This window comes from Trichoderma reesei (assembly GCF_000167675.1).
Source record: "Trichoderma reesei QM6a unplaced genomic scaffold TRIREscaffold_10, whole genome shotgun sequence".
NCBI classification, from domain to species: domain Eukaryota; kingdom Fungi; phylum Ascomycota; class Sordariomycetes; order Hypocreales; family Hypocreaceae; genus Trichoderma; species Trichoderma reesei.
This window is the reverse complement of record NW_006711157.1, coordinates 877,888-905,345: the sequence shown is the minus strand read 5'-3', so window position 1 is coordinate 905,345 and position 27,458 is coordinate 877,888. Positions and strand designations below refer to the sequence as shown.

The 27,458-nt window shown below is 55.5% G+C and overlaps 7 protein-coding genes across 7 annotated transcripts; 4 read left to right on the top strand and 3 right to left on the bottom strand.

Annotated features, from left to right (window-relative positions):
• Positions 1-68: 68 nt before the first annotated feature.
• On the top strand, positions 69-4,466 carry TRIREDRAFT_62693 (ABC-transporter; the record flags this gene model as incomplete). The annotated part of the gene is made up of 5 exons (XM_006965801.1): positions 69-587; positions 638-1,300; positions 1,359-2,196; positions 2,233-2,454; positions 2,521-4,466. The coding sequence occupies 5 exons, from the start codon at positions 69-71 to the stop codon at positions 4,464-4,466; spliced, it is 4,188 nt and encodes a 1,395-aa protein (XP_006965863.1).
• Positions 4,467-5,088: 622 nt separating this feature from the next.
• TRIREDRAFT_62362 (cation transporting ATPase) lies at positions 5,089-9,005 on the bottom strand (the record flags this gene model as incomplete). Its single annotated transcript, XM_006965648.1, has 2 exons — positions 5,089-6,354; positions 6,426-9,005. The coding sequence occupies 2 exons, from the start codon at positions 9,003-9,005 to the stop codon at positions 5,089-5,091; spliced, it is 3,846 nt and encodes a 1,281-aa protein (XP_006965710.1).
• Positions 9,006-12,162: 3,157 nt separating this feature from the next.
• Positions 12,163-13,626, top strand: TRIREDRAFT_78448 (uncharacterized protein; the record flags this gene model as incomplete). Its single annotated transcript, XM_006965800.1, has 3 exons — positions 12,163-12,195; positions 12,285-13,065; positions 13,229-13,626. 3 exons carry the CDS (start codon positions 12,163-12,165, stop codon positions 13,624-13,626), a joined length of 1,212 nt encoding a protein of 403 aa, XP_006965862.1.
• A 614-nt stretch (positions 13,627-14,240) lies between these two features.
• TRIREDRAFT_62181 (uncharacterized protein) lies at positions 14,241-16,358 on the bottom strand (the record flags this gene model as incomplete). The annotated part of the gene is made up of 3 exons (XM_006965647.1): positions 14,241-14,731; positions 14,785-16,247; positions 16,312-16,358. Coding segments are annotated over 3 exons (2,001 nt in total), but the record flags the coding sequence as incomplete, so codon positions are not given.
• A 125-nt stretch (positions 16,359-16,483) lies between these two features.
• Positions 16,484-18,582, top strand: ace2 (transcription factor). Its single transcript, XM_006965799.1, has one exon. It carries the CDS (start codon positions 17,143-17,145, stop codon positions 18,166-18,168), a length of 1,026 nt encoding a protein of 341 aa, XP_006965861.1. The 5' UTR covers positions 16,484-17,142; the 3' UTR covers positions 18,169-18,582.
• Positions 18,583-22,829: 4,247 nt separating this feature from the next.
• On the top strand, positions 22,830-24,529 carry TRIREDRAFT_62488 (uncharacterized protein; the record flags this gene model as incomplete). The annotated part of the gene is made up of 4 exons (XM_006965798.1): positions 22,830-22,959; positions 23,051-23,233; positions 23,294-24,162; positions 24,281-24,529. Coding segments are annotated over 4 exons (1,431 nt in total), but the record flags the coding sequence as incomplete, so codon positions are not given.
• A 578-nt stretch (positions 24,530-25,107) lies between these two features.
• TRIREDRAFT_78439 (uncharacterized protein) lies at positions 25,108-27,113 on the bottom strand (the record flags this gene model as incomplete). The annotated part of the gene is made up of 2 exons (XM_006965646.1): positions 25,108-26,421; positions 26,668-27,113. The coding sequence occupies 2 exons, from the start codon at positions 27,111-27,113 to the stop codon at positions 25,251-25,253; spliced, it is 1,617 nt and encodes a 538-aa protein (XP_006965708.1). The 3' UTR covers positions 25,108-25,250.
• Positions 27,114-27,458: the final 345 nt, after the last annotated feature.

Genomic DNA, 27,458 nt, shown 5'->3' with positions numbered 1-27,458 from the left:
CCTCTTCGTCTCCCTGAGTCCAAGGATCCAATGCTTCACGAACCAGCTGCTCCCAAGACCTCCGTGTGATGGCTGAAAAAGATAAAGAGACGGCGTCTTCACCGGCCTCGACACAAGATTCGACATTGATCACTGATACTGGTCCCTCTGCCGGTTATCAAGCCACCAAACCCGAGTCTAAGCCCCAACGCTCCTCTTTCAAGCACCTCTTCTCCTTCACGAAATGGAATCACACGGCGCCACTGCTTGCGGCACTGGTTGCGTCTGCCGCAATTGCCTCGATCAAGTCCCTCCTGTCTGTGGTCTTGGGCAAAACCTTCGACGCTGTCTCCGACTTTGGGGTTGGCCATGGTTCTGGCAGTGAGACTCTCGACAATGTAGCTCACTGGGCCCTGATTCTGCTGGGCATGGGCATTGCCGATTGGGTTGCAAGCACGGCGCTCCTCTTGCTATGGATCATCTTTGGAGAACTGCAAGCCAACTCGGCTCGAAAAGTCATCTTTGAAAGTCTGCTGTCTAAGAAGATGTCATGGTTCGACTCGCTGGACCAGGGCATCTCCAGTCTGCTGGTCAGGATACAGACGCAAGTTTTCACTCCTCTCACGCTGTGAAGTGCAAGATCAAAGGCTAACTGCAGGATAGTCAAACTCGGGAACTCCAACTGGCAGCATCTCAAGTTCTCGGACTACTGGTCACGGACTTGATTGTCTCGGTTGCTTCACTTGCTATCGCCTTTTCTTCTTCCTGGAAGCTCACCCTAGTCCTCATCGCAACCTTGCCCGTCTCGCTTGTGATCATGTCAATAGCAACTCGTCGGCTGGACCCGGCGATTCAATCTCAGAAGCTCCATCAAGAGACTGCCTCAAAATTGGCCACCTCGTCTATCAAAGCAATCGAAATCGTCAAAATTTTCAACGGAGGCGATCACGAGCTCCGGCAGTATTACGAGGCAATCAAATTGGCTAGCAAACAATATCTCATTCAAGCCAAGTGCAATTGCTTCCAGATGGGCTATGTCGCCTTCTGGGTCATTGGCATGTTCGTTGCGGCATTTTGGTACGGCACCGTCCTCGTCGAACAAGGACTGAGCCCCGGCCATGTCATCACGACCTTTTTCGCAACTCTCACGGCATTCCAGGGGATCGAGGCCTTACTCCCACAATGGCTGGTTTTGGCAAAGGGCATGTCAGCAGGGTTGTTCCTATCATCGCTATCGAACCAAAGTGATGACAAGACTGGCAACACTCAAAGCGGCCGCACCCGGCCGGCGGCTTGTGTCGGCAACGTGGACCTGGTAGATGTCCGTATACTCGAGTGCTCTGCTTTCTGCTAAGATTACTGACGATGGTCTCCCGCAGGTCACATTCGCATATCCGTCCAATCCCACAAAGGCGGTTCTCAATCGATCATCCATGTCCTTTCTGCCAGGCCAGCTCACGTTTATTGTGGGAAGAAGCGGATCTGGGAAGAGCACAATCGGCAATCTCATCGCTCAATTCTACGATCCGTCCTCGGGGATTGTCTGCTTAGATGGGCATCCACTGACAACTCTGGACGAGGATTGGGTTCGATCCAACGTTACTCTCATTCAGCAATCGAGCGTAATGTTTGACGATAGCGTCTTCAACAATGTGGCCGTTGGCTTTGGCGACCCAGAAAGTGTATCGAAGGAAGCCGTTTCGTCAGCTTGCGAATTTGCATTGCTGCAATCCACAATCAGCAGCCTGCCTCAGGGTCTCGAAACACGCATCGGCCCAAGTGGAATACAGCTGAGTGGAGGCCAAGCACAGAGACTTGCACTTGCTCGAGCAAGGATTCGAGATCCAACTGTCCTCATTCTCGATGAAGTGACAAGCAGTCTGGATCAGGTCAATCGGGGCCTGGTGATGGATGCTATTAGGGAGTGGCGCCGAGGGAAAACCACCATCATCATCACGCATGATGTTGATCAAATCGAGGATGAAGACTTTGTCTACGTCATGGACAATGCTTCTCTGGTGCAACAAGGGCTACGGAAAGAATTGGACTCGCTTTCCACAGGGCCATTCATAATGCTGTCCCGCCTAGCTCCCATTGAAGTAAGGCCTCCTTCACCGACTCAGAGGGAACGTACTGCATCTGGTTTGCTCGGCTCGACTAAACGGACCACCTCGACTATTAGCGAAACCTCACATGACAAGGCACTATCCATGTCAAGTCTCTGGCACAAGGAGCTCAACAGTGACATGGCAGACCCGGCCCGGAACCGGTTCTCTCAGTATAAGGCGCTGGGAGCTGGCACTGCCATTGCTTTGGAAATGAGGAAGAAGCAGATATGGGAAGGCTTTGATGTCGGAGAAGAACCTAGAGAAATTGCACGATCTGGATCGTTTTGCGAAGCCGAGAAGAGACAGTCTTCCAACACTGTTGACGAAGTCTATGGATCACCTCGCAGATGCAGTTGCCCGGAGCCTGGTCGAACGCCAACTCCAGACAGCGACTACAGCATTGATCTTTTTGACGATCAACGATATAGCACAGATGACCTGCTCTATGTTTTTGGGAAAGCAGAACGCCGGGAGGGCATCCCTGGCCTGCGCCTCGCTGCCACCCATGTAGCACCCCCAGTCATGGACGAGGGTATCATCACAAAGAACAGGAGGCCCAAGCCGAGCACTCTGCTGAAAACACTAGGTACTGTGTGGCCAATACTTAGGGCGTCCGATCGAGCAATCTTCGTTGTCGGAATTGTGGTGTGCATCATCGCTGCTGCGGCAACGCCGATATTCTCATTCTGTCTCTCACGGCTGTTTGGGGTGCTGTGGCTGCCAGACAACAGGGCGGCCGAAGCGAAAAAGTGGGCGTTATACCTGATGGCTACAGGCATTATTGACGGCACTGCCACTGGTTTTGGTCACTATATGCTCGAGAGAACCGGCCAGTCTTGGGTGAATGCGCTTCGCCTGGAGGCTTTGAAGAGGATCTTGCAGCAGTCAAAGTCGTGGTTTGATAAGGAGTCGAACTCAGCCAGCCGAATCAACGAATGCCTCGACAGGGACTCAGAAGAGACGCGAAACATTGTCGGGCGATTCATCCCCCTCTTCATCAGTGCTGTTGGCATGATTACCGTCTCCGTGATATGGGCGCTCACAGTATCCTGGAAGCTGACTCTCGTCGCCCTCGCACCCTTACCCCTGATTGTGGGAGCCGTCAAGGGGTATACCACTCTCAGCGAGAAGTGGGAGGCCAGGTGCAACCAAGGAGCGACTGATGCTGGTGCTCTTCTCAACGAGACTTTTGTCAACATCCGCGTCGTGCGGGCCCTGAAGCTCGAGAAATATTTCAGTGCAAAGTACCAAAAGTCGATGGCGCATGTCTTTGGCCTGGGAAAGCGGAGGGCAGGCTATACCTGCGCATTGTTTGGGCTGTACGAGTCCATGAGTTTCCCCCTGACAGCGCTGGTCTTCTACTATGCCACCGTGTTACTGACTCGCAACGACGGCGTGACCCTCACTCAGATGCTGCAGGTCATCAACCTGCTGCTGTTCAGTATCGGAATGTCGGCCGGTGCCTTGGATGGCATGCCCCAGCTGACAATGGCCCAAGCAACCGCGACCCGGCTGCTAGGCTACGTGACGATGCCCATTGAGCCCGAAGAACAAGGAGACAGAGGAACTAAGCTTTCGAACCCCTTGCCCATTTCGCTCAGAGACGTGGAATTCACATACCCGCAGTCTCCCAACTCGCAGGTCCTCCGCGGAGTCTCTTTTGACATCACGCCCGGAAGCTGCACCGCCATCGTCGGCTCTTCCGGCTCTGGCAAATCCACAATCATCTCCCTCCTCACGGGCCTCTACCGTCCGTCAAACCACACGGCATCATCGCTCACATACGCCGGCATCCCCTCTTCGGCCCTCAACACGCACCATCTCCGCTCCACAATGGCCTACGTCTCTCAAACGCCGCGTCTCTTCCCGACCTCCATCCTCGACAACATTGCCTACGGCCTCCCCCCCGCCTCCTCCCTCCGCAAAGAAGCCAACATCCACGCCGCCGCCAAAGCGGCCAACATTCACGACTTCATCGTCTCTCTGCCCCAAGGATACGCCACCCCCGTCGGCGAAGGCGGCATCGCCCTGTCAGGGGGCCAGGCACAGCGCCTGAGCATCGCCCGCGCGCTCGTCCGCCAGCCACGGCTTCTGGTATTGGATGAGCCGACGAGTGCGCTCGACGCGGAGTGCTCGGGCATGATTAGGCAGACCATCTCGGAGCTGGTAGGTAGGGCGCGGACGAAGGGGCAGGAGGAGATGATGGCGATTGTCATGGTGACGCATACGCCTGAGATGATGCGCATATGCGACAACATTGTTGTGATTGACGGGGGCGTCAAAGTCGAAGAGGGGACGTATGAGGAGCTCATGGCGGCGAGGGGAGCGTTTCGACATCTTGTTAGTAGGGGGGGATGGCACGGCGGGGAGAAGTCGTGATTCTGCCCATTTGGCTCTTTCTACTTCTCATCATCCAGATACTTCTCATAATATAGAATCCATTTCAAAGTATGAGGCGATTCAGTTCGATAGGTTGAAATGCATATATAGTCAAATTCCAGTCTTGGTATATCATATTCTCAGTTACTAAACTAAAACCCATGTGCCCTCTTGAAGAAAATCGTGATATCCTGAATCCTCTATCATGTCTCCAATGCCAATGTATAGCCACATAATACATGTAATACATCCTTTCATAAGACGGGCGTTCCCCTTTCCAACCAACCTTCATCCCCAATCATCATTCTCTAACCTGATAGACGGAGAAAGACATTATGTATATAATATCCATATAGAGCGCCCCAATCACCCCGGAAAAGCATATAGCAATGCGATTCGCCTAATCCCAACATGTATGTATATGCGTGCATGTCCCATGCTCATGTCGCCAGCGCCATTGTTACCCAGCTCATGAGCAGCATCGGAGGGAAAGTAAGAGGAAAAGCTGCTCTAGGTAAGAAGCCATTCGGACAAAAATAGTCAAGTAGAAGAATTATAAGAAGAAAAACCAGCAGCAAAACGTCGTATAAAAGTCCAATGTTCATAAGAAGAGATGAGTGATCTATCGCCTCTTCGACCTCAGCAGCCCCTCCCAGGAAATCCAGTCCCGCCTCGGCTGCTCCCTGGTCCTGGCAGGAGTCGGCCGACTCGGCTCAACCCAGGTAGCCCGTGCAGGCACCGTAGGCCTGCGAGCCGATCTGCTAATGGAGCCACGGGCATCGTTTCTCCGGGTTCTGATGAAATATCGGAGAATGTACGGGTCTTGACTTGGCGGTATGTTCAAGTCTGACCGTGGTGTGAGGATCGGATCGTTCTTCAGCGTGCGCGGATGGATCTCCAGCATCTCCTTGTCTGCCAGTCGGCCCAGTTTCGCAGCATCAATCAGCGCTTGCAGGTCAATTTCCCTCTTTTCGGATATGGAAGCTATTGTGGAGTTCTCGGCTAGGCTGCTGCTGTTGTTGTCGTTGAGAGTAGGCTGTGACTCGGTGTCTGACATGATATGGTTCGCCTCTCGTGGAGGTGGGTTTGCAACTGACAATTCCGTCTGGTGGGCTAAAGCGTTGTTGGATGAGATACCCGAGTTCTCTACAGACCCAAGCTCTCCTTGAGAGGCATCGCCGGACCTCTCTTTGGTTCTGGCAAAGATCAATGCCCAGACATTTCGAATCGGAGTAGTGACGAAAAGGAAGAGCTTCTTCACACCGCGGAACAACTCCAAGACGAGACTGTCAGGTACTTGGCGGATCAGTGCACCGAGCGGAATCGTCAGGCTGCCAAACAAGATGCTCCATCCCCACTGAGCGCCCGTCAACGGTTTCGTATCAAAAGCTTCACCTCCCTTGAAGATGATGAGGAACTGGCCGAGAATCGTAAGGAGCTGCACGCCAATGAACCACGGATTCTTCAGAATCCCTTGGTACCAGATATCCAGCTTATTGTCCACACGCCGGCAATTGTGCTGGTTGAAGAACTGCATCCAGACATAGATATTGAACACCAGCGTTTGTAGCTTTTCAATCTCATGCTCGGTGCCGGGATTGAAAAGGTCCCAGCCCACATAGTGCACCAAAAAGACCACCAGCAGCTGGTAGATGGACTGACCGACGATCATCTTCCACATGGTGATGTTGATGATCGGCGTGTTGCGAGGCTCGGGTTTCCGCATCAGGAAATCCGGCGAAGGATGGTCGGTAGCAAATGCGAGCGACGCGAAGATGTCCATGATGAGGTTGATCCAGAGGAGCTGTACAACCGTGAAGATCGAGTCGCCAACGAGCTCTGATATGATTGTAGTGATGCCTGCGGTTATGTTGATGGTAAATTGAAACTGCAACGGGGTTAGTTCAAACCAAGAAATCGTGGTGCCTGAGGGTTCGATCGAGGTTGCTCTCTTCTCACCTGAATAAACTTCTTGACGGCATCGTTGACTGTCCGGCCCCAGCTCAAGGCCCGGACTATAGATGCAAAATTGTCGTCAAGAAGAATGATTGAAGCAGCTTCCTTGGCCACCTCGGTGCCCTGCAGACCCATAGCAAAGCCAACATCAGCCGCCTTGAGGGCAAGTGCATCATTCGTTCCGTCGCCCGTGACTGCCACCGTCTCCCTCATCTCTCTCAGGCGTGTGACGAGCAGCAGCTTGTCCTCGGGACTGGACCTCGCCAGCACCTGTAGGCGCGGGATGATGGCGTCGCGCTGTGACGGCGTCAGCTTCCTGAAGGTTGGCCCGTCCATGGCAACGCCGCCAGCAGTGTAGATGCCACATTCTGCTGCGACAGCCTTTGCCGTGAGGAAGTTGTCGCCCGTGACCATGCGCACGAAGACGCCGGCATCCTGGCACTTGCGAACGGAATCAACGACTTCGGGCCGAAGGGGGTCGCGGATCCCAAAGAAGCCGATGAAGACCATGCCAGAAGCCAACCATTCCAAGTTAATAGAGGCCGGGTCGTCGTCTGGGTGCAGAAATACCTCGTCCTCGTCAAAGTCCCTGAAGCTTATGGCGACCGGGCGAAGCATGTTGACCGCATAGTCGTTGATCGTTTTGCGAAAGCTCGCCCTGTCCGGTTCCGTGAGCCGATCGATGGTGACTTGGTACGTCGGGTCGGATACTATGAAGGCACAGTACTCAAACACTATTTCGGCAGCTCCTTTGACCAGCAGCCGGTATCTGCCATTGGGAAGCTTCAGCAGGACGGCCATCCATTTCCGCGTAGAATCAAACGGAAGCATGGTCACGACAGGAGTGTTGGCTCGCTCTTCCCCGAGCCTTCCCATGCCCAAGTGATCCCGACCAAACTTGAGCAGAGCCGTTTCAGTGCTGGATCCAACGAACTCGGCTCCCGCAGAGTCGTCTCTCTCGAAGGCAGTGGAATTGAGGGCTATGCTCTCCCTGATCAATCTCTCGACTTGGGGAGAGACGGTCGACATGAACTGTCTAGCCGAAGGGAGCTTCGTCACCGAAGAGGAGCCCCTTGAGCTCGCACCAGTGACAGGAACCTCCAATTCTTCGAATCCGCTTTCAAGCCCGACGCGGCCGGCAACAACGGCCATTTTGTTCTGCGTGAGGGTCCCTGTCTTGTCCGAACAGATGGACGTGGCATTGCCCATAATCTCGCACGACCGAATGAGACGAACGAGATTGTGGTCCTTGAGCATTCTAGTGGTTGCAAATGCCAGGGCAATGGTGACATTGAGTGCCAGTCCCTCGGGGACGGTGATGACTACAATGGTGACAGCCAGCATAACGATATGGAGAAAGGCCTCGGCCTTTTGTGTTGGCCTGGCGTGCTTGTGCTGCGGCAATCGAACCAGGAACCGGATGAAGAGAATGCAAAAGTAGATGGAGCCAGCAACGGCACCAAACAGGATAAGCTGCTTGCCCAACTTGCCCAGTTTCGCCTGGAGAGGCGTCTCCTCCACGTCCTCTCGCAACGACATGAGCGTCATCCCGTGGGCTGAGTATTCTCCGACGGAGAGGACCAGAAAGCGACCAACACCACGGCAGACAGTGGTGCCGCTAAAGATGAAGGGATCTGGCTGGAAAGCTCGAGAGCGGTTGCGGTCTGCCGGAGCTGTTTTGCGGACCAGCTGAGTCTCTCCCGTGATGGACGACTCGTCGATGTACAAGCTGGACCCCTGGATCAGGACGCCATCGGCGGGCACGACCTCGCCGGCCTCGATATGCAAGACGTCTCCCACCATGACATCGTATATAGAGATCTGCTGGATCCTGCCAGAGCGGAGGACCGTCACCTCACGCTGTTGCTGTCGCTCGTTAAGCTTCTCGAACCGGTGATTCTTTTGCCAGTCGGTGGCAGCGCTGGCCAAGACGATGACGACGATGGCGGCCACGACCGTCACGCCGTCCACCCACTCGATGTTCGACGTGTCCTCGTCGGCTGTGAGAGACTGGTAAAGGCCGATGGCAAGGGATATACATGCTGAGATTGTCAGCAGGATAATGAGCTTGTCGTTGAAGGCAATCCACATGAGCTTGAGGAAAGACTTTTGCCGGCGTCGAGGCAACCGGTTGGCGCCAAAGATGCGTCTCCTGTCGATGAACTGCTGGTGGGATTCTCCTCTCGGAAAAGTCAAGCCTGGGGCAGCGAGCGGCTCCTCGACGGTAGACAGAACCGGCACACGATCCTCGCGAGCAGCCGCAACGGCCTCGTCAAACTTGATTGTGCCATCGAGACTGGCCTCGTCGGCGCTGAGACCCGTGGTTACGTCGGTCCGCAGGCCCAGCACAAGGCCGCGAAGCCCGCCAAAGACGTCAAGGGCAGCAAGGCTCCTCTGCTTCAGCAGCTTGTGCAACTGGGACGGCGTGAAGGCGAAGTTGTTTGCCGGCAGCGGCTGCTCCGCCTCGAGCTCGGCGACCAGCTGTGTCGCCTGCTTGCCGGCCTCGGCATCGACATCGACGTCGACATTGACATGGTCGTGGTGGCGCGTCACCGGGACTGGCGTGATGAGTTGGTCGTCCATGTGCGGGAGCCCAGATGGCAGGGCCGGGTTCGGGTTCCTACGAGGGCATCTCTTGACGCTGTTGTCGGCAGCGGAGTTGGAGTTGCGAATCCCATGTCCTGGCCTTTGGGGGCCGCCCAGCAATAAATGACAAAGGCCCTGCTGTCTCTCTGTTTTTGCGAGGTCCGGGATCCACCACGAGAACAGGCGACGCCCTGGGGGGGTGGGTTGGGGGGATTTACAGCGCTCCACGCTGCGGCGCCGGGGCCGGGCTGGCCGCCACAGGGGAGCTAAGCTCGCTGGAGCCTAGGCGTGTCAGGCGCCGCGAGGCCACTAAGCAGCTTAAGCCGCCACTGAGTGACAGGTCCGGGTGCCAAGCTGGGGCTGCTGGACGGAGACTGCAAGGGTTCGGGTTGACGAGCCTCCATTCCTCCACCTACTACTAGTAGTACATACAAATCCATCCCATCTACCTTACCTATCCTTGAGGTTCTCTCCATGTCTCGCGAGTCCACCATCTACCTACCTAACATCTCGTCCTGGGCTAATTCATGCAGCTTCCAGTCCAGGGTCATTTTCAATCGAAGCATCACGCAGCATCGAGATGGCCAACAAGCCGCAACACCGAGCCAAACGGAAGGGCCGCGCTTTGGCTGCCGGCTCTCTCCACTCTGGCACGTCAATCGCGAAGCAAGTCCATTCACAAGCAGTCTCTCTGCATCTTGGCAGGCCCCTTCTCAGCCAATCTATCCAGGGCAAAAGTCGGGTCTCAGAGTCATTGGCCACTCAGCGCTTCCAGAGATGCAGCGGCTTGGCTGCTTGGCTGCCTCACGATTCCATCCGGGACTGGCTCTCGACACTGACCTTGGCGAATTGCCCATCATCGAGAATTTAGTACACACATCAGAGGATGATTGCAGTAGTATCTAGTCCGATTGATAGCGAGCCCTACGAACGAGTCTGCGGAGTCGATCTGAAATTCGAACCAGCCAATCGAGCCGTTTTGGCCCCCAATTTCCTCCGGCTTGTCTGGCAAAGACGACTCGAGCTCCTCCACTTTGCAGGCCCCCTCGGTAACAATGCGCTTGGTAGTGGCATTCGCACTCTGTTCAGGTCATCTTACGAACGATATTATGACGTTTCCATTGTGCCCTCTTGCACAGAGTGAGTGCCGGCATCACCGCTTCTCGTGACGGGAGGCACCAGACAGGCCCTTTAACCGCCTCGGCTGGGGTAGACTACTATGGCAACTCCACAAGTGTGTTCATCTTATGGAGTACGAAGTCCCCCAGTTGCGACTGGCGATCAAGAGAGGCTTGCAGTGCCCCGTTGGCCTTTATGGTAGGAGGCGCAAAGCCATCAGCCAGCCGTGGCATGGCTTGCCATTAGGGCCGCCCACCATCGAGACCCGGATTTCTGGTGCCCTTCCCAAAGCCTTTCTCTTTCCGACATCGACGCCTCGATACAATTGGGTCCTGCTGCTGATCAGGTAATGCACCAATGTTGAGCTAATGGCACCAACCATACCAAGACGCCATCCCGCCTGGGACAATTGTCCGAAACTCCGAGCATTTCTGCAACACGGGAAGCAACTATTACATGGGAGAAACAGAAGGATAGAGGAGGAGAGAATGGAAGACAAGAATGTGGCGAGGCTACGAAGTCGTTCGACAGTCTTTGTTTCCTGGCTTGGGCATCGCGAATGAGGGCAGGGAACGACAGAAGCTTTGGATCGTCCCGAGTCGCTCCATAGGAGGATCACGACACCACAGCCAAGCTGCTTGGCGCTGACACAGCCCTCCGCACATGTCCGAGGCACAGCGCCTAGCCCGAAGCCAAGCCGATGGGCATGCAATCATGCCTGGCCGTGGGGGAGGAGGAGAAGAAGCAGGAGGCAACCGAAGCTCTCTCGTTGGGCGATACATACCAGAGCAGATTCAACCCACCGAGCATTGTCTCATTGGGATCTCCAAAGGGCCAGTAAACGCTGACGCTCCGCTTCGGTCAACGGCGGTCAGAGCGCACAATTGCATATGCAGCACCACAACCGTCTCCGAATACCGAGGACGGCGGACATCCTCCCCCTTGGGCATCGAGGCGAGAAGCCATGTCTTGTCGATTGCGGCCTCTCGCTGGATCTCAATCGCTTCTCTCCGAGACAGTCGCTAGATCACGCACCCATGCGGTGACACAGCACAGTGGCAACGAGCAAAGAGCCCCCATTTTGTTCTTCTAGCTTCGCTCAATTGCAGCCAGCTCTGCATTGCGGCAGCCGCTCATCTGTACAGCGTGTTGGCTTCCCGGGTTTGCTTACCCAAGAGGCGCCGTCGCCGCGTCACTGACCGGCTTCAGCTGAGACGAGGTGGTATTATGGTCTCTCTTCGGCGGTCAACCTGAGCCAAACTCTGGCTATTTGTCCGCATTGCTATCATTCTATCCGCCTTCAGCTGGTCATCGTGAGCAGATTCGTCTACATGTCCTTGTCTTGGCTAAGCAAGCTTCCCAGAGTGAGACTGACCTACGCGTAAAGATGCTCTGTTTGCTCGCGCGTCCCGGCAACTTCACTGTGAAGGAGAGTCTGGACGCTATGAACATGGAAGGCAAACGCTTCTACGGACATGCTTCAAACAAGGAAGAAAGTGGCCAGGCAGCAAACGGCGTGACCCGTACCGCTTCTTCAAGATTCGACACCGCGGATGGGCACCATGTCTTCTTCGTATGCTCTCATCATGCATGTTTCAACAACCTCGATCCTGTTTCAGTCACCCTCGGCAGAAGATTGCCAAACAAGATAAGCCGCCCATCATGATCCGGGCCCTCGGGGTTTGCACCCAGCCTGGGTAGTGAATATGGAGCCGTTGGAAACAAAGCAAGTCGAATGAAGCTCACGGATATCTGCATTACACAAGACACGGCATCTTTATATCACTGCTGCTGAGGTTAAAGCTTATTCACCATGAGTCTGACCTTAAGCTTCAATGTCTAAAGTATAAGTCAATGCCATCTGGTATCTCCTCCTCAGGTGGCCCGGCTTCATGGACTGGCTCGTGCTTCTGCAGCTCAGGCATCGATTGGGTCTGCCCACGCTGTCACGATGTTTCTCACGCTGGGTCTGGCCATGCTCCTGACAGCGACGGTCTTTCTTCTCGGTACCAAGGCCCAGCCTTCCGTTGCCGGCATGATATCACCAAAAGTCATGATCGTATCCATGGTATGTCGCCTCCACGCCTTCGCCTGTCTACTCGCAATCTGGTTACTCGCCAGCCAGTCATCTTCTTAACTTAACACATCTACACTTAGTTTCAGCCCGAAGCCCAGGTATGGTACGACAACTTTCCCCAGTCCGGCCTGGGCAACCTCACCTCGCAAGCCATCGCCGCCCCAGGCCTCTCCATGCTCTTTCCATGGGTCTTTTGTACGGAGACAGGCAGCGTCTGTCAGATGACCGTCGGCGAAGGTGAAATCAACTCGGCCGTCTCCATGACCGCCCTCATCCTCTCCGGCAGCTTCAACCTGACGCAGACGTACTTTCTCCTGGCCGGCATCGCAGGGGTCAATCCTCGGTACGCAACCATTGGCAGCGCGGCCTTTGCTCGATACGCTGTCCAGGTTGCTCTTCAGTACGAGATTGATTCCCGATCTCTCCCCGACGACTGGCTCACGGGCTACATCCCCTATGGCCGTGCCCATCCGTTTGAGTATCCCTGCATCACATACGGCACCGAGGTCTTCGAGCTCAACGTGGACCTGCGAGACGCCGCCCATGCCTTTGCCCAACGGGCACAGCTTCGAGACGACCGCGAGCCGCAAAGATACCGACTTCTGTATTCGGACATGGGCGCGTCGTACAGCACGGCCGTGATGCCCCCCAGCGTGGTCAAATGCGACAGCGCCACAAGCGACGTCTACTACTCGGGAGGCCGGCTGGCGCAGGCGTTTGAGAACACGACGGCCCTGTGGACCAACGGGACGGGCGTGTATTGCATGAGCGCGCAGGAGGACAATGCGACGCTGGAGGTGCTGGTGCGGGCAGCGATTGAGGGGCTGGTTGATTTCAGCCGTGTCATTGCCATGCGGACAGGTAAATTCAGATGTTCTCCCCCCCCCCCTTCCTCTTATGACACTTACGTATACCTCTTCACCTACCCCTACCCACATCCCTACATGTATTCGCACGAGTATCGTCAACAAATGCATCTTCATCTACCCATTCATGCAGCAATCCCCTGACTCACAAGCTCAAGGCTCCAACTTTGACCGTCCTCCCCCCTCCCGCTCCGACTGGGAACACCTCACCCACACAGACCAAAACGGCTTCCACATCGCCATCGCCAACCTTTACGCCGCCGGCATCGAAGTCGTCCGCGGCATCCTCGACGACTGGGACTGCACATATGCGCGGGGCATCGCGCCCTCAAATTACATTGGCGACATCTTTGGCAGCCTGGGCGGGCAGCCCGATTTCGGATTCGGCAGCATCACGGGCGGGAGGAGACTCAAGCCCGCCGCTGCGTCGTCTTCTTCTTCCAGCGGAGGAGGCGGTGTTGGTGTCAGTAACTGGACGGGGAGTGGCGAGTCTTTGGCCGGTGTAGAGATGGCGAGGAGGAGGCGGTTTGGGGTCAAGGGGGCAATGAAGATGTAGGGCTTTGCACTGTTGTCTGTTTGCTGTTCTGTTGTTTTGAGGTATGTAAGGCCTTTTTTTTTTTTTTTTTTTTTTTTTTGTGTGTCTGTTTGGGTGGTCTACTGCCTCGAGTTGTGTGAATCTTTTCGAATGTTCTGACTGCTGCCAGTGTCTTCAATATATGGATATCTCATTTGTTGGCTACATCTATCAATGCCAGTAGTCCGTATCAGTTTCACATCAAACCTACCCATCATTTTTTTTTCTTTTTTTTTTTTTTTTTTTTTTTTTTTGCCTGGTAATTTTCACTCACACTCTCGTTCTTTCCATCTTGCTACAATTACACGTGATAAAAGGAAATGGTCCTGCTATAAAGAGAGACTTCAGAAGATGTTCTACCAGCCATCCCACTCATCACGCGGAACAGCAACGCAGAGCGCCTCCCAGCGAGCAGCCTGCCAGACGACGGCCAGATGCAGCGCCAGAAACAGGAGCCTCGTGCCCACGCCCGTCTGGCGGAACAAGCTCGTCGCCAGCTCGCCGTGGCTCGGGCGCTGCCGCGGCCCAAGCGCTACGTTGCCGGCGGTGCGGACGTTGACGTTGGCGGCGGCGGCGGCCGAGCTCGAGTGGTGGTGACTTGTCGTCGTCGTCGGCAGTCCCAGGTCCAGCACGGCGAGCAGCACCAGGGGCCCGCCGACCTCGAGCGTGGTCATGTACGGCCAGCACGGCCGGACCAGGGTGGCGAGCTTGACGAGGAACAAGCCCAGACGGCCGAGGTACTTGACCGTGTCTGGGGTGACGCCTGTGATGGCGCAGAAGCGCATCAGCAGGAGGCCTGCTCCGTGCGGTATCGTGGAGAACTGCTGCGGGGGCGGTGCGAGGAGGAGGGGTCCCTCTGAATGCGCGTGGCCGTTGGCTTGTAGGGTAGAGTTTCTCTGGTCAACTGGCTCAAGGACGTGCGGGTCATGGCTACGGCTTTTGACAATGGCGTTGGAGGGCTCCGGGTCGGCATGGACGAGGCCAGAGGCGTCCTGCATGAGGCCCTCATCCCGGGGGTCCGAAGCTGGCCAGGGGCCATCACTCTGAGGCACGCTCAGGCTGCGCGAGTGATAGCCTCGTCTAGGATCTGTTGTACTATAAGATCAAGTGCTGTCAGGAATGCGGGTCAGATGGACTTACCTGGTGTGGGCGTGCTGGGCCCGGCTGGGGAATCCAGGTTCTGGACTCTGCTTCCTCGCAGCCCAACGGCAGGGCTCGCGCTCCGGTCTTTGGTCATTCCGTCAAAGTAGGCTTCGCTTTTCATCGCGTTGAGGACTTCGTTGGCGCTGGGTCGCTCGGCGGGGTCGAGAGCAAGCAGCTTCTTGAGTAACATGTAGAGCTTCGAAGGCAGATCCGGCCGCTCGCGCCGCTCATCTTGAAAGCCCGTCCAGTCGGCGATCTCGGCTCTCAGCTGGTCTACGTCTTCCAGCTCCTCCTGAACGGCGTTGGCAGACTCATAGGGGAGTCTGCCGAAGCACATAAAGTAGAGAATCATTCCAAGGGAAAAGATGTCGGACTTTGTGGTGAAGTTGCCATAGTGGCCCGTCTCGTCCAGGCGGAGGACCTCGGGCGCGCAATACGAGATGGTGCCCGTCGTGCCGGTCGATTTCCTCACCACATGCTCTGGCTGGACTTCGCCAAAGTCGCTGATGAGGCAGCGCAGCTTGCCGCCTTCTCGGTGCAACAGGCAGTTGCTCGGTTTGAGGTCTCGATGGATGTAGTTTGCCGAATGTAGATATGCCACGCCGGAGGTGATATCCTTGAACAGGGAGTAGATCTCTTCGACAGGAAGCCTTGCCCTGTCTGACAGGCTGTCCCGAGTCGCATCGATTTGGCCTCGCGAGCGCCGGCGAATGCGCTCCTTGAGCTCTTCCTTGGTAACTTCCTTTGGCCCACTGCCAATCACATACTGGTGAAGGTCGCCTCCGTTGCAGTACTGTTGGAGAATGAAGGCGCAGGCCACGCTGGGCCCAAACATGGTCAACTTGACATCCTCCAGCCAGACATGCCGATAGGAAACGAGGTTGGCATGAGAGAGCTTAGCGAGGAGCTCGACTTCGATCAGCACCTTTTCGAGCCACGCATGGTCATCACCCACGGGGACCCGCTTGCAGGCAAAGTGGCCCAGCTGGCAACCGTCAATCTCGTGGCGCACCAGCAGCACCACTCCCTTGCCTCCCTTGCCCAGGACCTTTTCCTCCACGAAGAATGTTTTGAAGTAGTTTGGACTAAAGGCCTCCCTCTTGATCCTGCTTCCTTCGGACTGTGGCACGCCCGGCGCGCTGGAGACGAACTCGGCCTCGTCGTCTACAGACGGCGACGTGCGGACTGACGAGCCGCGGGCACTCGACGGAGGCCTGAACAGGCGACGGATGAGGCTCGAGGGAGTCTGGTCGGCCGGGTTCGACTCGACGCTTCCGGCACGAAGCATGCGAAAGTATTCCGGGTCGACGTACGGGTTGGGATCGACGTCAAACTGGTGGTCGAAGGGGCGCTCCGACGGCGACCCCAGCGGGCGATGGCATGTCGGGCATTCGGGATGGCCACGGATCTCCAGCCGCTGGGAGCTGGTGTCGCGCACTACAACGGCATTGCGATGTCGCCTGGTGTTGTCAGCTGTTAGCGACCCGGTGCTTCCTCTCTTCCCGGGGAAATGGAGCGACTCACAGTACAACCTCGCGGCCCTCCTGAGGCTGGTATGGGATCAACGACATAGCGACAGGCTGCGAATGTCCGTCGTGAGGAAGAGCGCCAGCATGGCGAAGCTGCAGGGAGGGCAGATTTGTAGCAAAAGCAATTGAAGGCGATGCAGGCGGATGGTGGAAGATTGGAGAAGCTTCTGGGATCGTGGGATGTGATGAAAAAAAAAAGTCAAGGTGGCGTGGTTGTGCTTCCTTACTCCGTACATGTACAGGGGAATTGAGATCTATGCCTCAGTGCCGTAAGAGCACAGGTCGAGGGCAGTTCAATGAGCTCCGGTGGCGACGTAATTGATGGCGGGGCCCGACAGCTGGCTGGGCCGTTCTAGCGGTGCTTTAGCGGGCGCTCCACTGAACCTGACAGGCTGCAGCAGCCCCGCATCGCTAAAACGGCGATGCAGATGCTCACATCAGTGGAACTGCCACTGTACCTAGGTATTATTCTCAATAGGTGGATGTACATACGTGGACCGTGGAGGCGATGGAGGCGATCACGATAAATGGGCAGATCCAGTATTGGAGGCGAATGCCTACATGTATCTTGCATTTCCCATCGGTCTCTGGAAAGCCAGACGTCTTGCATATTCTGAGTCTCGCCCTGGCATCCCACCGATGGAACTGTTTAGGCTAGGTACGCAAGTGCAAAGAACATCGCCGTCCATGGCGTGATATCGGTCCATGTTGCCAGCATGGCCCTACCGTATCCGAGACTCCCCGCGGCTGCCCTGCCTGGGGCTTGTCGGACGACATCTGCTCTCTCTCAACGCTGTGCATCATCGCGATTCCCTTCTGATTCGCCATGGACCTCCGGCAAGCATGTGATCGATGCCACGACAAGAAGCTCAGGTGTCCCAGGATTTCGGGCTCGCCCTGCTGCAGCCGCTGCGCAAAGGCCAATGTCGCCTGCGTCTTTAGTCCGCCATCGAGGCCATTTCGCCCTCACGAGCCCTTGAACCACAGCCATGAACACAGTCATAGTCACAGTCACAATCATAACGGGGTAGGCGTCAGCTTTGACTGGCTCGATCTCATGAGCTTGGAGCAGCAGCAGGAGCAGCAACAAGGCCAGCCTCAACATCCTCCACCACCAGTCCAAACCCTCTCCGAACGGCTGGCAGCTCTTCTGTGTGCCCTGGACCGCATGCTCCAAGCCGTACCCTCATCCCTCGACATGCATCACGTCTCAAGGCAGCAGCTGAGAGAGTACGCCGACACCGTGGGAACCGGCTTCGACCTGCAGTCCACCCTCGACAGCCTCCTCCACCACGCCCAGGATCTCGCCTCCCTCTATTCCGAGGCCGTACCCGCCTCGTTCAACAAGCGCACAACCGCTGCCGAGGCCGACGCCCTCTGTGCCGTTCCGGACTGCGTACACCAGGACCGCACCTCGTTGCACACGACGCCGTTGCCCAAGCTGGACCACGCCCTGTTGAACCTCGTCATGGCGTGCCACATCCGTCTGCTCGATGTCATGGACACTCTCGCAGAGCACGGGCGGATGTGCGCCTTCATGGTGGCCACTCTGCCGCCGGACTACGACCCCAAGTTTGCGGTTCCTGAGATACGGGTGGGCACTTTTGTCGCCCCTACCGATACGGCTGCCTCAATGCTGCTCTCTGTTGTCGTGGAGCTTCAAACGGTGCTGGTGGCGAGGGTCAAGGACTTGGTGGCCATGGTTGACCAGGTGAAGGATGATGCAAGAGCGGCGAGAGAAGCAAAGGTCGTTCGTCTGCAGTGTGGGATTTTACTGGAACGAGCCGAGTCGACGCTTGGAGAGTGGTCCAGGTTCAAGGACGGGCTGGTCAGTGCCAGACTGCTGAAGTGAGTCTCTCATATGGACGGCAACGGTGAGGGATTGGCAGTTCCCTACAGTGAACAGTGAATGCCGGGACATGTTCTGCACGACTAGAACTCGGATATGATGTCTGATCACAGCCGGAAACGAGGGGCGACAGCTCTAACGCAGTACGGGGCTGATGCTCAAGGAGCAGCCGCAGCCTGCATGTACTTCGCACGTTACCTTACCTACATGCAGTGATTGGCCGGGCTCTTCGATCGTCTCTGGGGCAGCATCCTCTTCTCTAACCCTCTTGCGAAGCACTTACAGCTCATGCTTGAGATGTGGATATCGGAATCTGAACAGAACTTGTGCCGTCATGGGCTCGCGAACCCAGCCCACCTGCATGTCTTGAAGTCATCAAAAACAGACGAGCTCGACACGCGTCCACCCTCCCTATGCTTCGCGCACTTACACAAGGAGATAACATCCACTATCGCCGTCCAACAGCAAATCAAGGCCGCCCGAGGCTCCATATCGAAGAGATCAAGATTTGAAGCTGTGCCACCCTCTTTCGCACTTGTAGTTGCTCCGGTGAAGATCTCCACCTCATGCAACGGAGACGCAGCTTTGGCGAGGTTCACGAATAGGGAGGTATCTGTCGGTGGTGTTGTACCAACTCTGTCCTCCACAGAGACGATACGTGTAACACAGCTGCTATTCGGCCGTCGCTGTTGTCCGTTTTTGTCAAACTCCGCGGTGCTGCTGTGACTGGTGACCATATTGGTTGTTGTTCGAAGAGAAGCCTCGTTTTTGCTCGTGTACTATTAGTAGTAGTATGTCCGAAAGAGATGTTGAATGGCACGGACAGGCATCATCGTACAGAGCACAAAGTAATACGGAGCACAACGTGAACGTACATGTATTTATTCCGTAACAAGCGTTTTGCTACAATATGTCATGCCCAGCATCACGTACCGAGTACTAGTATGCAGTACATGACTGCCACGTCCTCACAACAGCCGTGTCGAAGCATTCCTCAGGGGATGCCGCATCTCCCACTCGCCAAACCCTATAAATAGCACGATAAGACGCCCAACGCAGTGTCTCACCACAAAAAGCGGCCGACGTCGAGGGGCCTTGCCGGCATGTGATCAACAGCGAGCTGAAAACCAGACAGAGCGAGTACTAACCCCATAGTACTACTAATGCCAGCGGCTCGAGATCTGCGTGGCTTATCAACCGAGATTGATGCGTGTTGCTTCTCCCACGTCCACCACGTACCTAATCAACGCCTCTTTCTACAATATGACCCCTGAATTATTGTAACTCTCATACATCTGGCCCCACACCTTGCATCTCTACAAGCAAAAGGCTTACCCTAAATAAAAAAATTTAAATAAATCTACCATAAATTATATAGCTAGAATATATATCTTTCTTTTTCTATCACTAATAAATAAGCTATCTAAATAGGCTTTAATTATATAGAAAAAAGAGTACAAAAACAGTACATGCATAACCCTTGCTTAGATCTAATTTATCCTTGTTACGCACATGATCTCGATCTCCGCCCAAGTAGCTCAAAGTTCCTTCTTTCTCCAGTGCCACGATGCCTATTGGTCAAAGCCGCCTGCGAAGTATCGCAGTTACAATAATACAGGGGTCATACTGTACATTACGACGATCACCCCTCTTTGGCAGACGCAGGTCCATCCCTTGACAAATAGAAGAAGAAAAATGAAAGAAGAAAAACAAGGCTTTTCAAGGGACTGGCTTAGAAGTAGTACATACATACACTCACTTTGAGGCCCCGTCCCGGTGAGACAAGCCGTTACATGGGACGCACACGCAATATCAACGACACCCTGATCCAGCCAATCGCTGCAATTGAAGGCAAAAACAAATGTCTCGGAGAGATATCCACGATACTAGTATTATGCCTTTCTTCGCATGTTGGGCCTGTTCAACCGGAGTCCGTAGGTGACCCGAGAAGAGAGGCTCACCGCGGCCTCGTGCTGCCCCCCCTTTAGCAAAGGATTAGAGGTACCTGGTACTACATACCTAGGTAGGTGTAGAAAGCCTCATCCGTACGCCGTTTGTTGGTAGGCCCTGAAGCCAACAGTGCCGACATGTCCAAAGCATCGGCCGAACGAATGAGTGCCGCTCATTGGGCGCAGAAGCATGGTCGAAGGAAGGGTTTGCCGACGATGTGCGTGCATGACACGCGGGTACCGGTGCCTGAGCGAGGATTCAAGTCTCGCGCCTTCGCGCTTTAGCAGATGGCCGTTTCAAAGCAAAGACACGCATATTCATCTGTTCCTACAAGAACCTGAAGAATTGATGGAGTATTACTCGTACTCAGAAGCGTATGCGTGCTATGGACTGGGCACTACCTACCAGGTACCTACCTACATACCTAGACAGTTGACCTCCGAGATGTTGCCAAGCTGTGCACCGGCAATCTAGCCGTGGCATGGCAGATTATGTAGCCCCCAAAGGACAGGGAGCCTCGATTCCTGGGACGCGGCCAGACGCTGTTGGTTGGTTCCTAGATCAGATGCACACTATCTACAGTATAACGGGCTTCTCAAATGCCCAAATCGAAAAAAAAAAAAAAAGAAGGACGCTCCATCCCCCATCCACCTACATCATCATCATCATCTACACCACCTCTTCGGCTCGACTCATCCGCCGCCCAAGCGTCTCCCTGCATCACTCGAAACCTGCCCTTCCAGCATGTGCGCTCCCCCCGTGTCCAAATGGAGTACTATTACAGTACACCGGGTTAGCATCACTCGCCCAGCCGCTGATAGGGAAGCGGCCCGTCCTCGTATGTACTACTACTGTACTTTGCAAGGAACGCAGCTCCACCCCGCCGAAGCCATCGACAACCCCGGACTGGGTTCACGGCACTAGTAACAAGATCCAATGTGCCAGTAAGGTAATAAGTAAGACGCAGCAAACATGTCTAGCCCCCCTAATTACAGCCGTCCTCCCTTTTGTTAACTAGGTAGGTACTTCTTCAGGTTAGCTTGGGAGGCCATGAATCGACGTCTTGTTTTTTTCTTTTCCAAGTGATGTCCGGAGACTTCCCTGGTAAAGATAAAAGTACGCGTACGGTAAAATACTTCCTGGCATGTCACCTCGACAAAGATCTGCAGCCGTGCATAAAGACCGGTGAAGGAGACAAGAGACAAGAGACATCAAACGGGGGACAGGCCGTAGCAGTATAAGACAACCGGCGCTGATGGGAGCGGCCGACTCGAGATCGGGGCGGGTATTCGGCGCCACCAACGCTCCCCCTAGGGGAGGACAAGATATGGATGGTAGCCGTTACTATGACCAGTGTGAACCTTCATAGTAGTAGTAGGTAGCACAGAGAGCCTCGCAGCCGAGAGGAAGAGATCATGGGGAACAAATACCGTGTCTGGAGAGCGGATCTGGCAGCGATTCAGGGAATGTCAATGCGGACTCTGGCCCTGGCCGTTCCCCCCCCCCTGGTCGAGATCCGCATTCTCGTGGCTTGCGTCTCCGCTCCTAGCTGCCGCATTCTGTCTCTGTCCTGTCTTGCCTTGTATGACGAGGAGGTCAAGTGCATGTATTCACCCTCCCGTCTCTAGTGCTACTATTACGAGTAGTAATAGCTTCGTAGGTACGTTCAAAAGACCCTGTCAACGAGAGAGCCGTGCTTCCTCTTTGCTAGTAGTATCCCGCAATCTTGAGTCCCCTCCTCCCCCGTCTCCGTCTCCTCTCGGAGCTTGCCCTCTTCACCTTCATCTTGGTCCTTACATCCATCTCCTTCAATCTTACTCCATCCCCCATCTCTCTTCGTGACGCTTGGTCCTCACATGAGCGCCCTCCTTTCATACACGTGCGGCTACACACCCAGGACATGCACCGCTGACGAGGAGCCGCAACTCAAATAGCCCCGGCACTGGCAAAGGCCGAGCACCTACTGCTGGGCTCTCCTCTCATCCATCCTCTCATTCATCCTCATCCTCCTACTATTACTTTCCCTCCCAGCAAATTGCAAGCGGGAGCTGGTGCTGCTCATTGGGTTTAGCGTTCAAGGTATGTAAGAAGCTCAACTTTAGCTCCTCTGGAAATTCCTTTTGGGAGGGCATAATCCCGATCCCGCACGGCTTATGCCCGATGCTCGTTCCTTGCAGAACATCCAATGAACTCGTTTCCCTCTTCCCCTTGGAGGATCGAGAACAATGCGAGCCATGAAAAGCAAAAAAAGTCAAAGATGAGAGACAAGGAAATGGACGCGGTAGAAAGGATGGGAAAAGCAAAAAGCAAATTTTTGATATGAATTGGAATGAAAACATGGGCTTACATCTCATGCGACGACGCCTTCCTTCCAACCGTCGCATTTACACCCACTCAACACTATAAACACCATCAACATCAACATCAGACAATGCCGCTAACTTGACGAGAAAAGCACACCAAACACAGCCAAAATGGCCTCCTCCAACACACCCACAGAGTCTCAATCACAGTCTACCCTCACCATATCACCGCCGCACCCACCCACGGACGACAAACTCGACCTCGAGCCCAAGGCCACTTACATCTCCAGAGATACCGGCTCTTCCTCCTCATCCTCCTCCTCCTCCTCCAACTCACCTCCCGATCCCGCAACCGCCACCCTCGACCCCGAGAAGCAAGCCGCCCTGGTGCAAAATGCATCAGACCCCAGCGATGACGAGAACCTCGTGTGGTGGGACGGCGACGACGACCCCGAGAACCCGTACAACTGGCCTTCGTGGAAGAAGATCCTCAACAGCGCCCTCATCAGCGCTCTTTCGTTCATCACGCCCTTGGCTTCATGTATGAGAACACACTCAACAACACCAAACCCACACTCCCATATCCAGCACCTTCATAGAAACTGACTTTGACTCCTTCTTCATCTTTGTAGCCATGTTCGCGCCCGGCGTCCCCGACCTGATGCAGGAATTCCACAGCACAAGCCAGGAACTCGCCGCCTTCTGCGTCTCCGTCTACGTCCTCGGCTTCGCAGCCGGGCCCATGCTCTTTGCGCCGCTCTCCGAGCTCTACGGCCGCTCCATCATCTACAACATCACCAACGTTGGCTTCATCGGTGAGTCCAGCTTTGAACCCACCATCCCCTGAATTCAGAGCCTAACAACATACACACCAGTCTTCGTCATCGCCTGCGCGCAAGCCCCCTCCATGACGACGCTCATCATCTTCCGCTTCCTCAGCGGCATCTTCGGCTCCTGCCCCATCACCAACGGCGGCGGCTCCATCACCGACATGATCCGCCAGGACCGCCGCGGCGCCGCAATGGCCTGCTTCGCCATCGGCCCGCTGCTCGGCCCCGTCGTCGGCCCCGTCGTCGGCGGCTTCATCACCACGGGCCTCGGCTGGCGCTGGGTCTTTTACATCATGGCCATCCTCTCGGGCACCCTGGCCCTGCTCTACGCCCTCCTCGCCCGCGAGACGTACGCCCCCGTCCTGCTCCGCCGCAAAGCCGACCGCCTGCGCAGCCAGACGGCCAACCCCCTGCTGCGGTCCAAGCTCGACCCGGGCCTCTCCCACGCCGCCTACCTCCGGCGCGGCATCCTGCGGCCCTTCAAGATGCTCGTCCTCTCCCCGATCAGCATCATCTGCGGCGTCTACGTCGGCGTCGTCTACGCCTACCTCTACCTCCTCTTCACCAGCCTCACGCCCCTCTTCATGGAAATCTACCACTTCAAGACCAGCTACGCCGGCCTCACCTTTCTCGGCATCGGCTTCGGCAGCATGATTGGCGTCGCCTTCTTCTCCCTCACCAGCGACAGCAACATCAAGAAAAAGGCTGCCGAGGAGGCCCTGGCCGCAGAGGCAGAGGGCCGCGCCCCCGAGGGCATGAAGCCCGAGTACCGCCTCTCGCCGCTCATGGTCGGCGCCGTCGTGCTTCCCATGGGCTTCTTCATCTACGGCTGGACCGCCGAGTACAAGGTCCACTGGATCGCGCCCATCATCGGCACTGTCGTCATTGGCGTGGGCGACCTCATCGTCTACATGGTAAGAACCCTCTCTCCCCTCTCCTTTCCTCTCCTCTCCGCCCAACCCCCCCCCCCCTTTTTTTTTGACCCCAGCAACAACATCCTCCCATCATCATGCTAACCAGAGTCAACGGCAGTCCCTCCAAATGTACCTCGTCGACACATTCACCGTCTACGCAGCCTCCGCCCTCGCCGCCAACGCCGTCATCCGCTCCGTCGCCGGCGCCGTCCTGCCCCTCGCCGGCCTGCCCATGTACGACCGCCTGGGCATGGGCTGGGGCAACAGCATCCTCGGCTTCATCGGCGTCGCGCTGTCCCCCGTCGCCTGGCTCTTTCTCAGGCACGGCGAGAGGCTGCGGAAGAGATTTGAGATTAAGAACTTGTAGTAGTGAAGAGTTTTCCTGCTCTCTTTCACTCTTTCTTTCTCTTTTCTGCTGAATTTGTTCAAATATGCGTTTGATGGCGTTTGAGATCTGTATAGACGGGATTTAATGACTATCTTATTTCTTGTTGATGTTCTCGTTGTTATTGTACTTCTTCTTCCTGATGAAGTTATGAGGCTGCCTCCTTTTGGCTTGCCCTTGACGCTAACTTTCACATATATCCATGCCTACCTGTAAACTCAGCAGCCGCACCCTCGCATCAAACTCAGCAGCACAACGAAGCGATCCAAAATCCATTCCAAGTTATAGCAATGGAGCTCAGGTATATACAGATCTTCATACAGAGGTTTATCGAATCGGAAATGGACACACATGTCTGGAGTCATCACCATCGTCAAATATTCGTTGAAACCAAATCAAATCACAAATAAACTGAAACACTGCTGCAATTGAAAATGAAATAAAATAGGTATGCATCGTAAGGCGTGATAGTTTTATTCTTCGGTCATTAATGATACCGGCGTGTATGCAACCGCCTCATAACCTAATAACAGGCCGTACCTAGGGCCTTTTGCCTTGTTCCGTCATGGCCGTGGTCAAGCACTCTTTGTTCGTTTTGGTCTTCGAATGTTCCCTTTGCCGCCCCCGAGTTCCGTCATAACAAAGAAAAAGAAAAAAAAAAAAAAGCTCAGAATTCCATTTTGTGTATCCTTTCCCATTTCGTCTACTCCATCTGTCCAATGCCCAGGTGGTCGGGGTCAGCGCGGACAATGCGCAGGGTGTTTGTGTTGCCCATGCCGCCCTTCCAGCCCTGGACGACGACAACGGTGTCGCCGGCAGTGAGCGTCTTGAGCTCAATGGCGCGGGTGACGGCCCACTTGATGCGCTTGTCGACGTCCTCCTGCCAGTTGACAGTATCAAAGTCGGGCTTCTGCTCGGGATACAGGAAGGGGTAGACACCGCGGTACAGGTGGCTGAATCGAGAGGTGGTGGGGTTTCGGGTCACCATGAAGATGGGGCAGACGGGGCGGTACTTGGACAGCAGGCGGGCAGAGTCGCCAGAGGTGGACAGGACAATGATGCCACCGGCGCCGAGGTCGAGAGAGGCGCGGACGGCAGCCATGGCGCAAGACTCGACGGTCGAGACGGGGCGCTTGACCAGAGTGCACATCTCCTCAAAGTGGGAGACGTAGGGGATGGTGTTTTCAGCCTTGAGACTGGCCTCGTGCATCTCATGAATGGACTCGGCAGGGTAGTTACCCTTGGCAGTCTCGCCAGATAGCATAACACAGTCGGCGCCATCAGTGACGGCGTTGCCGACATCGCTGATCTCGGCACGCGTAGGTCGAGGGTTCTTGATCATGGACTCGAGCATCTGGGTAGCGCAGATGACGGGCTTGCCGGCAATGTTGCACATGGCAATCATCTTCTTCTGGGCGGCGAACACCTCGGCGGCGGGGATCTCAATACCCAGGTCACCACGGGCGACCATGACACCGTCGGTCTCCTCAAGGATCTCGGCAAAGTTGTTGAGACCCTGTCGGTTCTCGATCTTGGCAATGATCTGGATCTGCTTGCCCTCGGGGCCCAGCACGTCGCGGATATCCTTGATATCCTGCGCACGGCGGATAAATGAGGCAAAGACCATGTCGACATTGTTCTTGACACCAAACCGGAGATCGGCCTTGTCCTTCTCGGAGAGAGCAGGCAGGTCGACATCGGTGTTGGGCAGGTTGACACCCTTCCGGGAGGAGATGAAGCCGTTGTTGCGGGCGCGGACCTCGACGGTCTGGTCGTCCTTGATGCTGAGGACGTCAAAGGCGAGGACACCGTCGTCGACGTAGATGACACGGCCAGGCTGGATCACCTTGGTGATGTTCTTGTAGTCGACGTACCTATGTGAAGCTGTGTTAGCAGTGGCTCACCGTGCGAGTCATACGATCAGGGCAGGTGTAGGTGTTGAAGGCATAGGGCATCAATCAGGTTCCAAGCAGAGCTGCCCATTGTGCAGTCTCTAATGTGGCCATGCCAGATGCAAGGCGGGGTGTATCTTTGTGTGTCCGTGTCCCCCCTCATCTCTTTACCCCTCCCCCGCCTCAGGTATGACAGCAAGAAAAAGCAGCAGAAAAAGAGTCTCTTACATGTTCTGAGTGTCGCAGGCCGTCGCGTACTTCTCGTCGGTGGTGAAGTTCATGACGGTGCCGGCGCTGATGGGAATGTCCACGTCGCCGGCCGTGTTGCCAGTTCGAATCTCGGGGCCCTTGGTGTCGAGGGCAATGGCGACGGGCCGGCCAGGGTGGGCGGCGACAGAGGCGCGCACATTGTCGATGACGGACTGGTGGTACTCGTAGCTGCCGTGGGAGAAGTTCATGCGGGCGACGTTGAGGCCGGCATCACGCAGCTTGTTGAGGGCCTCGACCGAGTTGGTCTTGGGGCCGATGGTGCAGATGATGGAGGTGCGGCGAAAGTTGCGGGCAGGCGTAAAGGCCGTGTTGAGCGAGGCCAGCCAATTGATGCGGCCGCCGGTTTCCAGGTGCTCCTGGGCCGTGGTAGCCATGATGCTCTGCGTGCGGGAGATCTGGGACATGGTTAAGAGGGTTCTTCCGGCTTCGCGATAAGGTACTGGAGGAGAAACAAAAGTCAAGCCGGTCGGGAGGGGGGGAGAGAAATCAGCAGGTGAGGCTCACGAGTCAGGTCTTCGTCAAGCTCCCGTGAGTGAAAAAAGAGACGACGATAAGGCGATGCGTGCAAAAGAGATGCAGACAAAGGGGCAGATGGACCAAAGGCAGACAAGGATGGAGAGGGAAATAAATAAGGGAACAAGGGCGGCTTCGACGAGGGAGAGAGAAAAAAAAAACAACCTGAGCTGCGGGAAGGCGAGCCAAGATTAGGTGATGCTGCGCGCTGAGTGTGCAGGTGGTCTGGGGTGGAG